Raw genomic sequence first — 15251 nt, forward strand, 5'->3', positions numbered from 1 at the left:
AACAAAAACCTGTTTTTAAAACCTGTTGCAACCACCACCCAACCACTAAAATTTGCTTCATGACTTATTCAGTGCTTTCATTTAGGTTCTGATTTAAGTCTCAATAATAAAGTTGTTTTGGGCTGATGATGGTATCACAGGACGAAGAAACACTGTAAGAGCATTAAATTGCATGATAATAATGCATGCACACCCTGATGAATTATGACATCTGTTCCAGTCTGTGTGCTTGCAAAACAAGTTACTAGCGACACTGTAACATTTGAATTGAAAATTAGCTTCATGTTGTTAAGACAATCACATTACCTGAGAGAGTTCCCAAGTCTACCTTTGCTCTACTGGTTACTATTCAGTGTTTATGAAAAATTTTAATCTCAGTACTGTGAAGAAGCTGGAAAAAGGGATATTATGATGCTAAAAGCTCTCTGTTTGGGGCTGCTCTGTGTTATTTTTGTCTCTCATTTTTACACACCCATGCCAGACAACATTGAAGAAAGCTGGAAAATAATGGCCTTGGATGCCATCGCTAAAACTTGTACATTTACGGTAAGGTTAACATTTTTTTCTGTTCGATATTGGGATGAGTTATTGATGAAAAATGGATGCTTATGAACTCTTTTATTAATAGTATTAATATCACCATTTTGAAAGAACCATTGCTTGAGTAAATTAATTAAATAATATTAAGTAAATAAAACTTCCTACATCTGTGCGAAACAATGAGACAGAATTCTCACTTCTAAGACTTTATGTCTAAATGTGACATGTATACAATAAATTTATTGTGACATGTATAAAATAAATGGCTTTGAGGTTTATTTGAGAATTTGACTTAAATTTGAACTTTCAGGAACAACCTAGTCCCATAATTATCTTTTAGCCGTTCAGATATACGTTATTGATATTTGTAACTCTTTGATATTAATTTAAGGCTCTTACTATTTAATGGCTTTAATAGTCCATCTTCAATTCTAAATTGCTGGTTTTCAGGGACTATCTGACTGGGCATGTGCAGAATTAATTATAAATTCATGCAAAAATAGTTCCTTTAAAAGGAAGAGATAGGATTAGAAACTAATATTTTTGAGTTCTTAAATTGTGTAGGCTTTGTATAATATGTACTTCCATTGATTTCCCAATATCCTGCAATTATTTTTATCTAGTTATGGGGTGGGGGAAGAGATTGAGAAGAGCACCTGCAGGAAAAAAGTAACAGCTCCATAATTTGAACTCTAAACTGTCTCATTTTGAAATACATACACTTTCTGCCAAGCCAGATAGCTTCCAGAAAGGGTAACAATAAGAGGCTCAAAGGAGAAGGCAACGGCAGAAGATGATCAGAAAAAAGCGAGCAATCCATGGTCTAAGAAGGAGAGGCTGTCTTTTGATGCTTTGTACAGCAAACAATACATTTGTTTTGTGAAACCACAGTCAGCTCCTTCTGATATCTGCTAATATTTTCCCCTGTAATCACTTCTAGAGGCTTATCTTCTCCATAACTTTTCTCCAATACTCTTACTTCCTGAGTAAGCATATGTGGGTAAGCAAGTGTCAGTTCCACAGAGAAAATGCTATCTTTCCTTCCTTGATTATCTCATTTGTATCACAGACCATTAACTTGTTTAAACCCCACTATAGCCCACTGAAGGACTTATTATTATTACTATCATATAGACAAGGAAATTGAGCTACAGAAAGTAATTTTCTTAATGTCAATCAGCTAATAAGCAGTAGCATAAGATGCTGGTTTAAATGGATGCAAACTTGGCTTTGACATTTACTGGCTACAACTTAGAGTTTCTGCATACTTCCTGGTCATTAAAGTATAGGGGTTAGCACGGTGGCTCACGATTGTAATTTCAGTACTTTGGGAGGCCAAGGCAGGTGGATCACCTGAGGCTAGGAGTTCAAGACCAGCCTGGCCAACATGGGGAAACCCCATCTGTACTAAACATATAAAAATTAGCCAGCTCTGGTGGCGCACGCCTGTAATCCCAGCTACTGGGGAGGCTGAGGCAGGAGAATCACTTGAATCCAGGAGGCGGAGGTTGCAGTGAGCCTAGGTCATGCCACTGCACTCCAGCCTGGATGACAGAGCAAGATACCATCTCAAAAAAAAAAAAAATTAAATTAAAATTAAGAAAATAAAGTATAGTGGCTAGATGTTCTCAATTGCCCTGCAAATACCTTAATTTCCTTGGAATAATTATAATAATTAAGATTGTTTACTGTGTTATCAACCATGTAATATTTTAGATTTTTTTATGAGTAAACTGTCCAGTGACATAACACAAAAGTCCTGGAAAAGCTGGTCAGAAATACCAAAGGCAACTTTTTTCAAGGACCTCAAATATGGAATTTAAGTGTGAGGAAAGTGCACTAATCTTTTTGGTATTGAAAGCCAAAAAATTTGGATTATTACTAGTGTGGTCATATGACAATATTTAAAACTTTGAATTAAATAAAATGAACAATGAAGAAAGAAAACATGACAGCATGCCTACAAAATGGGTTTTTTTCCCTGAAAAAAAAATTACAAATCAAAAATAATTACAGCAGCACAAAAAAAAACTACTAGTAAATTAATGGATTTTGAATAGGACAGCTCTCAGCCTAAAATACTAAATATTTGAGATTTTCTTCTTTTTATACACAAGGATTTATTATTATTATTATTATTTTTTGTCTTTTACTTCAAGTTCTGGGATACATGTGCAGAACGTGCAGGTTTGTTACATAGGTATACACGTGCCATCGTGGTTTGCTGCACCTATCAACTTGTCATCTAGGTTTTAAGCCCTGCATACCTTAGGTATTTGTCCTAATGCTCTCACTCCCCTTTTCCCCCACCTCCCTACAAGCCCTGGTGCATGATGTTCCTCTCCCTGTGCCCATGTGTTCTCATTGTTCAACTCCCACTTGTGAGTGAGAACATGCGATGTTTGGTTTTCTGTTCCTGTGTTAGTTTGCTGAGAATGATGGCTTCCAGCTCCATCCGTGTCCCTACAATGGACATGAACTCATTCCTTTTTATGGTTGCATAGTATTTCATGGTGTATATGTGCCACATTTTCTTTATCTATTCTATCATTGATGGGCATTTGGGTTGGTTCCAAGTCTTTGTTATTGTGAATAGTGGTGCAATAAACATTAAGTGTGCATGTGTCTTTACAGTAGATATATTCATAATCCTTTGGGTATATTCCAAGTAATGGGATTGCTGGGTCAAATGATATTTCTGATTAAAGATCACTGAGGAATCGTCACATTGTATTTCACAATGGTTGAACTAATTTACACTCCCACCAACAGTGTAAAAGTGTTCCTATTTCTCTGCATCCACGCCACCTTCTATTGTCTCCTGACTTTTTAATGATCACTATTCTAACTGGTGTGAGATGATATCTCATTGTGGTTTTGATTTGTATTTCTCTAATGACCAGTGATGATGAGCTCTTTTTTGTGTTTGTTGGCTGCATAAATTTGTTCTTTTGAGAAGTGTCTGTTCATATCCTTTGCCCACTATTTGATGTTTTATTCTTGCAAATTTGTTTAAGTTCCTCATAGATTCTGGCGTTTAGACCTTTGTCAGATGGGTAGATTGCAGAAATGTTCTCCCATTCTGTAGGTTGCCTGTTCACTCAGATGATAGTTTCTTCTTCTGTGCAGAAGCTCTTTAGTTTGATTAGATCCCATTTGTCGATTTTAGCTTTTGTTGCAGCTGCTTTTGGTGATTTAGTCATGAAGCCTTTGCCCATGCCTATGTCCTGAATGGTATTGCCTAAGTTTTCTTCTAGAGTTTTTATGGTTTTAGGTCTTACATTAAAGTCTTTAATCCATCTTGAGTTAATTTTTGTATAAGGTATAAGGAAGGGGTCCAGTATAAGCTTTCTACATATGGCTAGCCAGTTCTCCCAGCACCATTTTTTAAATAGAGAGTCCTTTTCCCATTGCTTGTTTTTGTCAGGTTTGTCCAAGATCAGATGGTTGTAGATGTGTGGTGTTATTTTTGAGGGCTCTGTTTTGTTCCATTAGTCTATATGTCTGTTTTGGTACCAGTACCATGCTGTTTTGGTTACTGTAGGCTTGTAGTATACTTTGAAGTCAGGTAGTATGAGGCCTCCAGTTTTGTTCTTTTTGCTTAGAATTGTCTTGGCTATACAGGTTCTTTTTTGGTTCCACATAAAATTTAAAGTAGTTTTTTATAATTCTGCAAAGAAAGTCGATGGTAGCTTAATGGAATAGCATTGAATCTATAAGTTACTTTGAGCAGTATGGCCATTTCCATGATATTGATTCTTCTTATCTATGAGCATGGAATTTGTTTTCCCATTTGTTTGTGTCCTCTCTTATTTCTTTGAGCAGAGGTTTGTAGTTCTCCTTGAAGAGGTTCTTCATAATTCATGTAAGTTGTATTCCTAGGTATTTTATTCTCTTTGTAGCAATTGTGAATGGAAGTTGACTCATGATTTGGTTCTCTGCTTGTCTATTACTGGTGTATAGGAATGCTTGTGATTTTTGCACATTGATTGATTTTGCATATTGCTGTGCTGAAATTGTTTATCAGCTTAAGGAGTTTTAGGGCTGAGACGATGCGATTTTCTAAATATACAACCATGTCATCTGCAAACAGACAATTTGACTTCCTCTCTTACTATTGGCATACGCTTTATTTCTTTATTGCCCTTGCCAGAGCTTCCAATATTGTGTTGAATAGGAGTGGTGAGAGAGCATATCCTTGTCTTTTGCCAGTTTTCAAAGAGAATGGTTCCCGCTTTTGCCCATTCAGTATGATATTGGCTATGGGTTTGTCAGAAATGGCTCTTATTGTTTTGAGATATGTTCCATCAATACCTAGTTTATTGAAAGTTTTTAGCATGAAAGGATGTTGAATTTTATAGAAAGTGTTTTCTACATCGATTGAGTTTCTTGTCATTGGTTCTGTTTATGTGATGCATTATGTTTATTGTTTTGCACAGGATGAAGCCGTCTTGCATCTCAGGGATCAAGCCTACTTGATCGTGGTGGATAAGCTTTTTGATGTGCTGCTGGATTTGGTTTGCCCATATTTTATGGTGTATTTTTGCATTTATGTTCATCAGGGATATTGGCCTGAAATTTTTTTGTGTGTGTCTCTGCCAGATTTTTTGTATCAGGATGAAGCCAGCCTCATAAAATTAGTTAGGGAGGAGTCGTGTTTTTCTATTGCTTGGAATAATTTCAGAAGGTACGGTACGAGCTCTTCTTTGTACCTCTGGTAGAATTTGGCTGTGAATATGTCTGATCCTGGGCTTTTTTTGGTTGGTAGGCTATTAATTACTGCCTCAATTTCAGAACTGGTTATTGATCTATTCAGGGATTTGATGTCATCCTGGTTTAGTCTTGGGAGGGTGTATGTGTCCAGGAATTTATCCATTTCTTCTAGAATTTCTAGTTTATTTGCATAGAGGTGTTTATAGTATTCTCTGATGCTTGCTTGTATTTCTGTGGGATCAGTGGTGATATCCCCTTTATCATTTTTTATTGTGTCAATTTGATTCTTCTCCCTTTTCTTCTTTATTAGTCTAGCCAGTGGTCTATCTAGTTTGTTAATCTTTTCAAAAATTGGATTTGTTTGCTCTTGCTTCTCAAGTTCTTTTAATTGCGATGTTCGGGTGTCGATTTCAGACCAGTAGCTTTCTGATGTGGCCATTTAGTGGTATAAATTTCCCTCTTAACACTGCTTTAGTTGCGTCCCAGAGGTTCTGGTACATTGTCTCTTCATTCTCACTGGTTTCAAAGAACTTTGTTATTTCTGCCTTAATTTAGTTATTTACCCAGTAGTCATTCAGGAGCAGGTTGTTCAACTTTCATGTAGTTCTGCGATTTTGAGTGAGTTTCCTAATCCTGAGTTCTAATTTGATTGTGCTGTGGTCCAAGAGACTGTTTTTTTTTTTTTTATGATTTTCATTCTTTTGCATTTGCTGAGGAGTGTTTTACTTCCAACTATGTGGTCGATGTTAGAAAAAGTGCTATGTGCTGCTGAGAAGAATGTATGTTCTGTTGATTTGGGGTGGAGAGTTCTGTAGATGAATATTAGGTCCACTTGGTCCAGAACTGAGTACAAGTCCTGAGTATCCTTGTTAATTTTCTGTCTCATTGATCTGTCTAATATTGACAGTGGGATGTTAAGGTCTCCCACTACTATTGTGTGGGAGTCTAAGTCTCTTTGAAGGTCTCTAATAATTTGTTTTATGAAACCTGGTGCTCCTATATTGGATGCAGATATATTTAGGATAGTTAGCTCTTCTTGTTGCCTTGGTACCTTTACCATTATGTAATGTCCTTCTTTGTCTTCTTTGATCTTTGTTGGTATAAAGTCTGTTTTATCAGAGACTAGGTTTGCAACACTTGCTTTTTTCTTCTTCTTCTTCTTTCCATTTGCTTGGTAAATCTTCCTTCATCCCTTTATTTTGAGCCTATGTGTGTCTTTCAATGTGAGATGGGTCTCCTGAATACAGCACACTAATGAGTCTTGACTCCTTATCCAATTTGCTAGCCTGTGTCTTTTAATAGGGGCATTAACTCATTTACATTTAAGGTAAACATTGTTATGTGTGAATTTGATCCTGTCATCCTGATGCTAGCTGGTTATTTTGCACATTAGTCAATGCAATTTCTTCAGAGTGTCATTGGTCTTTATATTTTGGTGTGCTTTTTCAGTGGCTGGTACCAGTTTTTTTTTTCCATATTTATTTTCTTTCCATGTTTCTTTCCTTTCCATATTTCCTCCATATTTCCTTTTGCAAGGCAGGCCTGGTGGCAACAAAATCCCTCAGCATTTGCATGTCTGGAAAAGATTTTATTTCTCCTTTGCTTATGAAGCGTAGTTTGACTGGATATGAAATTCTGGGTTGAAAATTCTTTTCTTTAAGAATATTGAATATTTGTCCCCACTCTCTTGTGGCTTGTAGAGTTTCTGCAGAGAGATCCACTGTTAGTCTGATGGGCCTCCCTTTGTAGATAACCTGATCTTTCTCTCTGGCTGCTCTTAACATTTTTCCTCTGTTTTAATCTTAGAGGATCTGATGATTATGTGTCATGGAGTTGCTCTTCTCAAGGAGTATCTTATACAGTGTTCTCTGTATTTCCTGAATTTGAATATTGGCCTGTCTTGCTATACTGGGGAAGTTCTCCTGGATAATATCCTGAGGTGTGTTTTCCAACTTGATTCCATTCTCCTTGTCACTTTCAGGTGCAACAATCTAACGTAAGTTTGGTCTTTTCACATTGTTCCACATTTCTTGGAGGCTTTGTTTGTTCCTTTTCATTCTTTTTTTTCCCTAATCTTGTCTTCACACTTTATTTCATTAAGTTGATCTTCAGTCTCTGATCTCCTTTCTTCCACTCGATTGATTCAGCTATTGATACTTGTATATGCCTCACAAAGTTCTTGTGCTGTGTTTTTCAGCTCCATCTGGTCATTTATGTTCTTCTCTAAACTGGTTATTCTACTTAGCAGTTCCCATAACCTTTTATCAAGGTTCTTAGTTTCCTTGCAGTGGGGTAGAACATGCTCCTTTAGCTCAGAGGAGCTTGTTATTATCCACCTTCCGAATCCTACTTCTGTCAATTCGTCAATCTCATTCTCCATCCACGTTTGTGCCCTTGCTGGAGAGGAGTTACAATCATCTGGAAAAGAGTCATTCTGGTCTTTGGAATTTTCAGCATTTCTGGGCTGGTTTTTCATCATTTTCATGGACTTATCTACCTTTGATCTTTGAGGCTGATGACCTCTGGACGGGGTTTTTGTGTGGGGGTCCTTTTTGTTGATGTTGATGTTGTTGGTTTTTGTCAGTTTTTCTTCTAACAGTTAGGCTCCTCTTCTGCAGGTCTATTGCAGTTTGCTGGATGTCCATTCCAGACCCTGTTTGCCTGGGTATCACCAGTGGAGGCTGCAGAACAGCAAAGATTGCTGCTTGCTCCTTCCTCTGGAAGCTTCATCCCAGAGGGGCACCATCCTGATGCCAGCCAGAGCTCTCCTGTATGAGGTGTCTGTTGACCCTTGCTGGGAGATGTCTCCCTGTCAGGAGGCACAGGGGTCAAGGATGCATTTGAGGAGACAGTCTGTCCCTTAGCAGAGATCAAGCACTGTGTTGGGAGACTCCTCCTTCTCAGGATCAGCTACTCTCTTCAGAGTCAGCAGGCGGGAAAGTTTCAGTCTGCTGAAGCTGTGCCCACAGCGTCCTCTTCCCCCAGGTGCTCTGTCTCAGGAAGATGGGAGTTTTATCTGTAAGCCTCTGACCAGAGTTGCTGCCTTTCTTTCAGATATGCCCTGCCAAGTGAGGAGGAACCTAAAGAGGCAGTCTGGCCACAGACACTTTGCTACTTGGTGCTGAATTCCACCCAGTCCAAACCTCCCAGCCTCCTTAGCAGGGTCAGGGGAAAACCACCTACTCAAGCTTCAGTAATGGTAGACCCTTCTCCCCACACCAAGTTAGATCATCCCAGGTTGACTTCAGACTGCTGTGCTGGCAGTGAGGATTTCAAGCCAGTGGATCTTAGCTTGCTGGGCTCGGTGGGAGTGGAACCCTCTGATCGAGACCTCTTGGCTCTCTGGCTTCAGCCTCCTTTCCAGGGGAGTGAACAGTTCTGTCTCACTGGAGCTCCAAGCACCACTGGGGTACAAAAGAAACTCCTGCAGCTAGCTCCATGTCTGCCCAAACTGCCACCCATTTTTTGCTTAAAACCCAGGGCCTTGGTATTGTAGGTACACGAGAGAATCTCCTGATTTGAAGATTGCAAAAACCATGGAAAAGCGTAGTATCTCAGCTGGGTGGCACAGTCCTTCAATGGCTTCCCTTGGCTGGGGGAAGGAGGTCCCCTGGCTCTTTGCACTTCCTGGGTGAAGCAGTGCCCCACCCTGTTTCTGCTCGCCCTCTGTGGGCTACACCCACTGCCTAACCAATCCCCATGAGATGAACTGGGTGCCTCAGTTGGAAATGCAGAAATCACCTGCCTTCTGCATTGCTCTCACTGGGAGCTGCAGACCGCAGCTGTTCCTATTCGGCCAGCTTGCCAGATATTTGAGATTTTCAAGGGCAAGAAGATTATGCAATAAGATCTTTACAGTATTATTTGGAAATAATATTTATAAATAGTCTATTTCTTTTTGTTTACTTTGCTTATTTTTTCTTCCTTTTAAACTTTCTTTTTATATACATTTGGTGTTATTTACATATCTAAATATTTAATTTTGTTTGTTTTGTTCTTACAGGCTATGTGTTTTGAAAATATGGGTATTATGAGATATGAAGAGTTTATATCCATGATATTCAGGCTGGATTATACCCAACCACTTTCAGATGAATACATCACAGTGACTGATACAACATTTGTTGATATTCCAGTACGATTGTACTTGCCAAAAAGAAAGTCAGAAACCCGAAGGCGAGCTGTAATATATTTTCATGGTGGTGGTTTTTGTTTTGGAAGTTCCAGTAAGTTCACTGTGTAAGGAAAAAGTGTAGCTAGCCCTACGTTTTTGATATAAAAACTATTTTATATAAATATACACACTTATACTGATATATACATCTATATATATATTTGTCTGGATATGGATAAGTATAGATATAAATGTTAGATATCTAATAAAGAGACATAGACATATGTTTGGCAAAGGGGATTTTAAATTCAGTTTTTGTTTTGCTTTGTTTTTTATTATCCTTAGCTTTCATATTGAATGAATATATATCAAATGAAAATAGGATATAAAGTCAATTACTAAAACTTTTTTTCTTGGGATCTGAATTTGGAGCAGAAACATTGAGGGGATGCAGATGTTTTAATTAACAAGTCAAAAGCATTTGCTTTTGGTTACTACAAGATCAAGTTTGCAGTTATTGATAACATAATATAAACAGTAGTAAGACTTAGAATGCAGTCGTTAGTATTGACTTTAAAAAGAAAGCACAAAATAGTACTATGTGATAGTAAGCTCTTCCCATAAAGTCGAAGTTCCTTACTTGTCTTTTTAGGCATTTTTCATACAGTGATTATCCAATAAATGTTTTTGTGAAGAAAAATAGTACACACAGAGTGAATGAGAGGGACATCTGATGATCTCTAGAGGGATTATTATCCAGAATGTTCTAACTCTTTTCTTTTATGAATTTTTTTATCTTCTTTATGTTTTCAATAAATTAGATTTCATCTATAATTTAATTTATATCATGCATTAAAATGGTCAGAATAACCTGCTTTCTCGATAAGATAAATACCAAGTTTGCCTCATTTCTCTTCAAAGAAATGCATTCATTCCACTGAAGTTTTTTCAGGTCTATGAAATATCCAAGTGTTCATATACATATTACCTAGGAATTGAGTAAGCATAAAAGAAATGGCCACTGATGGGAAAATATCACTTTGAAAAATACTAAGAAGTATTCCTGATTATGAGGTTTATATCTCTTTTTATTGACAATGTAAAGTAATTGTAATTACTTTTATTTTTTTATAAATAAATTTTTTATTACTTTTATAAAGTAATTGTAATTACTTTACATTACTTTACAATGTAAAGACCGTAGGCAATGACTGTGATCAATAATTTCTAAAACTGAGAATTATTATTCAGGATATGACATTCCAACATTCCGCTTAGCTAAATTCTAGATGTCTTTTTTCAATATTTTGGTTTTATATTTACACATTATTTGTTTTCAGATCTCCCAAACATATGTGAATAGACTGGAAAAGACTTAGATACTTTCTATTTTTTCGCCAAGAAAAAAGACATTATAACTATTTTCTAGTATTTGCAAATTTTAATTTTCTTTCTTTTCCCCCAGGCTTCCTCTTTTTTCTTCTCTAAAACATATCAAAGTTGCTTTGAGAACTAAGAAATACAGGAAAATGTTGGTTATGAAATGAAACTGGAAATAAGACCACAAGTTCTCTGGATGAAATGGACTCCCTGTGGCTGATAAAGATACCCAAATTATGATATTAAGAACTCAGTGTCCATAATGAGTGAGAAAAGGGTGGTCACACATCCCTTTGTTCCCAGAGAAGGCAGATCCAAACATACTGTTTGTGCCCCTGAGCTAAGATGTTTCCAAGCTAAAACACTTTGACTAGAAAACTCCTCCCACCGGTTGCTTGAAAGGGGTATCTAACAGACTTTCAGTTTGGGACTTGGAAACCACCCAATCAGGAATCAGCTCCTTTGAACTATTTGAATAAGTTTGAATCCTTTATTTATATATATAGATCTGATTCTGATTGAGGGGTGCCAGCTGATTCTCCGTATTTAAGCCACAGACCCTCTTTTTGGTCTCTGGAGCACACTTTTATTTTCCATGGAAGGCTATGTCTCCCTAATCTGCAGATTTAAAAAAAAAAAAAAGAAAATATGGTCTTTTGTTAACACGGTAAAGTTCAGAGAGTTCTTAGGTCTTGTACATTTTGGTCTTTATCTATGCATGGCTTTTTCTTGAAAATTAACTTAATCTTTAAGAAAACGTTATTTTTGTCTATTTAAAAGACTAGGTGACTTACTTTCCCGTGTTCCAGGTTATATATATACCCCGTGGTTAGTTTTTACTTTGCAGTTTTGTTTATGTGCAAGAGAAGGTCCAGAAAAGTCTGGAATTTGATCACAACTCTAGAATTCTCTGGATTTCTAGGATCTTCTGGTAAATAAAGCAGCAGCAGATGTCACAGAATTTGCCAATGTGATTGGCCAGGGCCCTGGTAAATAGGATATGTGGGGACCTGGGGAAAGGGGTGTGTGTGTGTGTGTGTGTGTGTTATGTGTCTGGGGAAAGTCAATGGCTTGTACGTCAAGCATGTCAAAACTCATATGTATATCAAGTCTTCACACTGACCTGCCAGAGGCTCTCTCATATCTGGTTATTATTCCTTAGACTCTGTCTTAATGCCAATGTTATTGGGCTATTTTATTATGTGGCATCTTCAGAGAAGACAGAGGTTTTGAAGAACCATGTTTAGAGATTTAATACATACTATTACTTTCTTTTCCTCTGACTTCTGAACTAATTAAAAACTTACAGAGTTCACATAAATGCAAGTCAAAACGTTACCATTATTTCAGATGAAGTAAAATGCACCAGGATACAAAGGGTCCTGGGAAGGGTCATTGTGTACAGACAGCAGATGTCAAGACAAAATTACAATAGGCTGAACCTATTCTAGTTTATCCTCCCCAAATTAATCGGTAAAGTCATCCTTTTCTCCCTGGAGAGAGAGGCTGAAAAGACTAGGAATGGGAGAGGGTGCCATGTGGATGCAGGTCCATCTGCTTGGAAATAGGGGGTGGAAATAAAAGCTCCTATGTGATATTCACAAACCACAGTTATTTTCACATTCATATCTATAACTGTTTCTACTGCTTTCTAATTACATGAAATACTTTGATGTTTATTTCTTCATTTCAGAACAGAGGGCTTTTGACTTCCTGAATAGATGGACTGCAAATACACTTGATGCTGTCGTTGTAGGTGTGGAGTAAGAGAATTTTTTTTTTTTTTTTGTGGCTACTATGATTTTTGCCTTTACCATGTAGAGGTTTGACTCCCACATCAAGTCAGCTATGCTTCAAATATAATTTTTTAAATTAATATATTTTACTTGTCACCTTTTGCATCATAGACCGCTCCTCAAAGAGTTTCAGTGTCCCATTATTTTTCTGTGATTGTCAGAATATCTGAATGATACCCCAGGGTAAGCAGTTTTGGAAACACTTGCTCTAGATATGTAAGACTCAGGTCCTATAAGGCTCTAGTAGTGTCCCAAGTAACATAGCTGGACAGAAGGAAGTACATTAGCTATTACACATTTGGGATATTGGATTGTATTTGAGCAGGCAAGAGAAGTTTAATTTCATAGCTTTTGAAGTAATCTAAATACTACTTTATATCTGTTTTGATATAATAATATAAGTTTGTGCTTGGCTTATACATTCTATCAAATCCCTACAATTTGTGTCATTCTTTGTCTAAAAAGTATAAATCCACTGTATTTTAAATAAAGATACCAACATCTTTTTGGTACACATCTATGTCTAAGCTACAAATTACTTAGAGTTTTCTAGATAGCTTATAATAAAATTCTAAGAACCCTATTACCAGCACTTCCTATTGGCTATAGAAATATACACGCTTTAGCATTCTGAAGATCAAAAAGGAAAAGCTCTACGAATAGGCTGCTAGAGGTATTTTTCTGTTTTACCAGTCTACATATACTGGGGAAAAAATCTATTTGTGCCCATGAAAAGAATTGTGTGATAATTTGCCTTACAAATGGATTTACCAGAAATACACAAGCTCTCTGGCATATTTAAATTTTATTTATATTTCAAAATTTTTATCTAGTAATAACTACTGGATATTATCCATGATGAAGTATATGCACCGTCAGCTTGTAAAACTTTAACCTAAATGACCTTGATAAACTAGGACACTGCCTACAATATGCTCTCAGATCTGCAATCCATTGTGCTTTTTAAATAAGGGTTATAAAAAAGTGTTTGGATCACAAGTTATATTGAGAATATGACGGAAGCCATAGACCATCTCCATTCTAAAACACACTTGGACTAAAAATTTTGTTTACAATTCCTAGGAAGTTCATAAAACTCCCCTGACTCCTCACAAATAATGCCATCCATGGACTTTAGGTACAAGATTGAAGACCTTATACTTTATTAAAATAATTTTCATTTTAATCAAGAGTTAGTAGAAAACTTAGGCTTGATTTTTAGAACACTGAACAAGAAAGGCTGGTGTAAAATTGCATCTATTTGGTATTTGAGAATTAAATGGACAGATACAACTGTAAATGCTTTATTATTGTTTCTATAAAGTTATAGGCTAGCTCCTCAACACCACTTTCCTGCTCAGTTTGAAGATGGCCTTGCTGCAGTCAAATTTTTTCTTCTGGAAAAAATTCTCACAAAATACGGAGTGGATCCCACCCGAATCTGCATTTCAGGAGACAGTTCTGGGGGCAATTTAGCAACAGCGGTCACTCAACAGGTACATTATATTTGTTTTTATGATACGAGGTAGAAGTTGAGGCTCATTTTTTTTTTTCTATAGATAATTCAGTTCTTCCAGTACCATTTGTTGAAAAGACCATTCTTTCCCATTGAATTACAGTGGCACTTGAGTAAACGTTTATTTAACTTTAGTGTAACTATTTCTGGATTCTTTTGTTCCATTGATATACATGTCTATCCTACTGCCAATATTACACTGACTTCAACTTTGTTCTTCTTTAAAAAAAATGTTTCTAGTATTCCATATCTTTCTCATTAAAATATTAGATTATCTTACCAATTTTTAAAAAGAAAGACTAACTGATTTTTTATTAGGATTGCATTGAGTCTATAACTTTGGGGAGGACTGACATCTCAATAATATCGAGTTTTCCAATTAATGTACATGGCATGTCTCATACTTTTATTAGATCCCCTTCAGTTTCTTAGCAACATTTTGCTATTTTCAGTGTAGAAATCATGGAAATCTTTTCCCAAATTTTACCCTGAGTTTTTTTTAACATTTTATTAAAAATAGTATTTTCTGAATGTTTATTTGGAACATATTGGAATTAGGAATTTGGAACTTATTTCTATGCTATGTAGAAATACAATCGATTTTGGCCGGGCGCGGTGGCTCACGCCTGTAATCCCAGCACTTTGGGAGGCCGAGGCGGGCGGATCACAAGGTCAGGAGATCGAGACCACGGTGAAACCCCGTCTCTACTAAAAATTACAAAAAATTAGCCGGGCGCGGTTGTGGGCGCCTGTAGTCCCAGCTACTCGGGAGGCTGAGGCAGGAGAATGGCGTGAACCCGGGAGGCGGAGCTTGCAGTGAGCCGAGATCGCGCCACTGCACTCCAGCCTGGGCTGGGCGACAGAGCGAGACTCCGTCTCAAAAAAAAAAAAAAAAAAAGAAATACAATCGATTTTGATATTGGCCTTTTCCCATCATATCCTCAATAACTCGCTTATAGCTCTAGTGTTCTTTGTTTTGTTTTTGTTTTTGCTTTTGTTTTAGTTTCCTAGGATTTTCTATACAATTATATTTTCAATGACTAGAGACAGTTTAAGTTCTTGCTTCCCAGTACTTACTCCTTTTAATTTTTCTTTTATTAGTGCACTGTCTGGGGCCTTTAGTAAAATATTTAATATAACTGTCTTGCTTTGTATTTTCGGACGAAATTTTTCAATATTTCATCAATAAATA

At 36.8% G+C, this 15251-nt stretch overlaps 1 protein-coding gene across 1 annotated transcript in view; it reads left to right on the forward strand.

Moving 5' to 3' along the window:
* Window positions 1–301: 301 nt before the first annotated feature.
* AADACL2 (arylacetamide deacetylase like 2) overlaps window positions 302–15251 on the forward strand; it is a 30593-nt gene continuing 15643 nt past the window's right edge. The window contains exons 1-4 of the mRNA XM_001106757.3: window positions 302–546; window positions 9257–9479; window positions 12441–12510; window positions 13868–14039. Of these exons, the coding sequence (XP_001106757.2) occupies window positions 409–546; window positions 9257–9479; window positions 12441–12510; window positions 13868–14039 (603 nt within the window). The 5' untranslated portion in view covers window positions 302–408. The remainder of the gene's footprint in view (window positions 547–9256; window positions 9480–12440; window positions 12511–13867; window positions 14040–15251) is intronic.

The sequence above is a fragment of the Macaca mulatta genome, chromosome 2, assembly GCF_049350105.2.
Source record: "Macaca mulatta isolate MMU2019108-1 chromosome 2, T2T-MMU8v2.0, whole genome shotgun sequence".
Classification (NCBI taxonomy): domain Eukaryota; kingdom Metazoa; phylum Chordata; class Mammalia; order Primates; family Cercopithecidae; genus Macaca; species Macaca mulatta.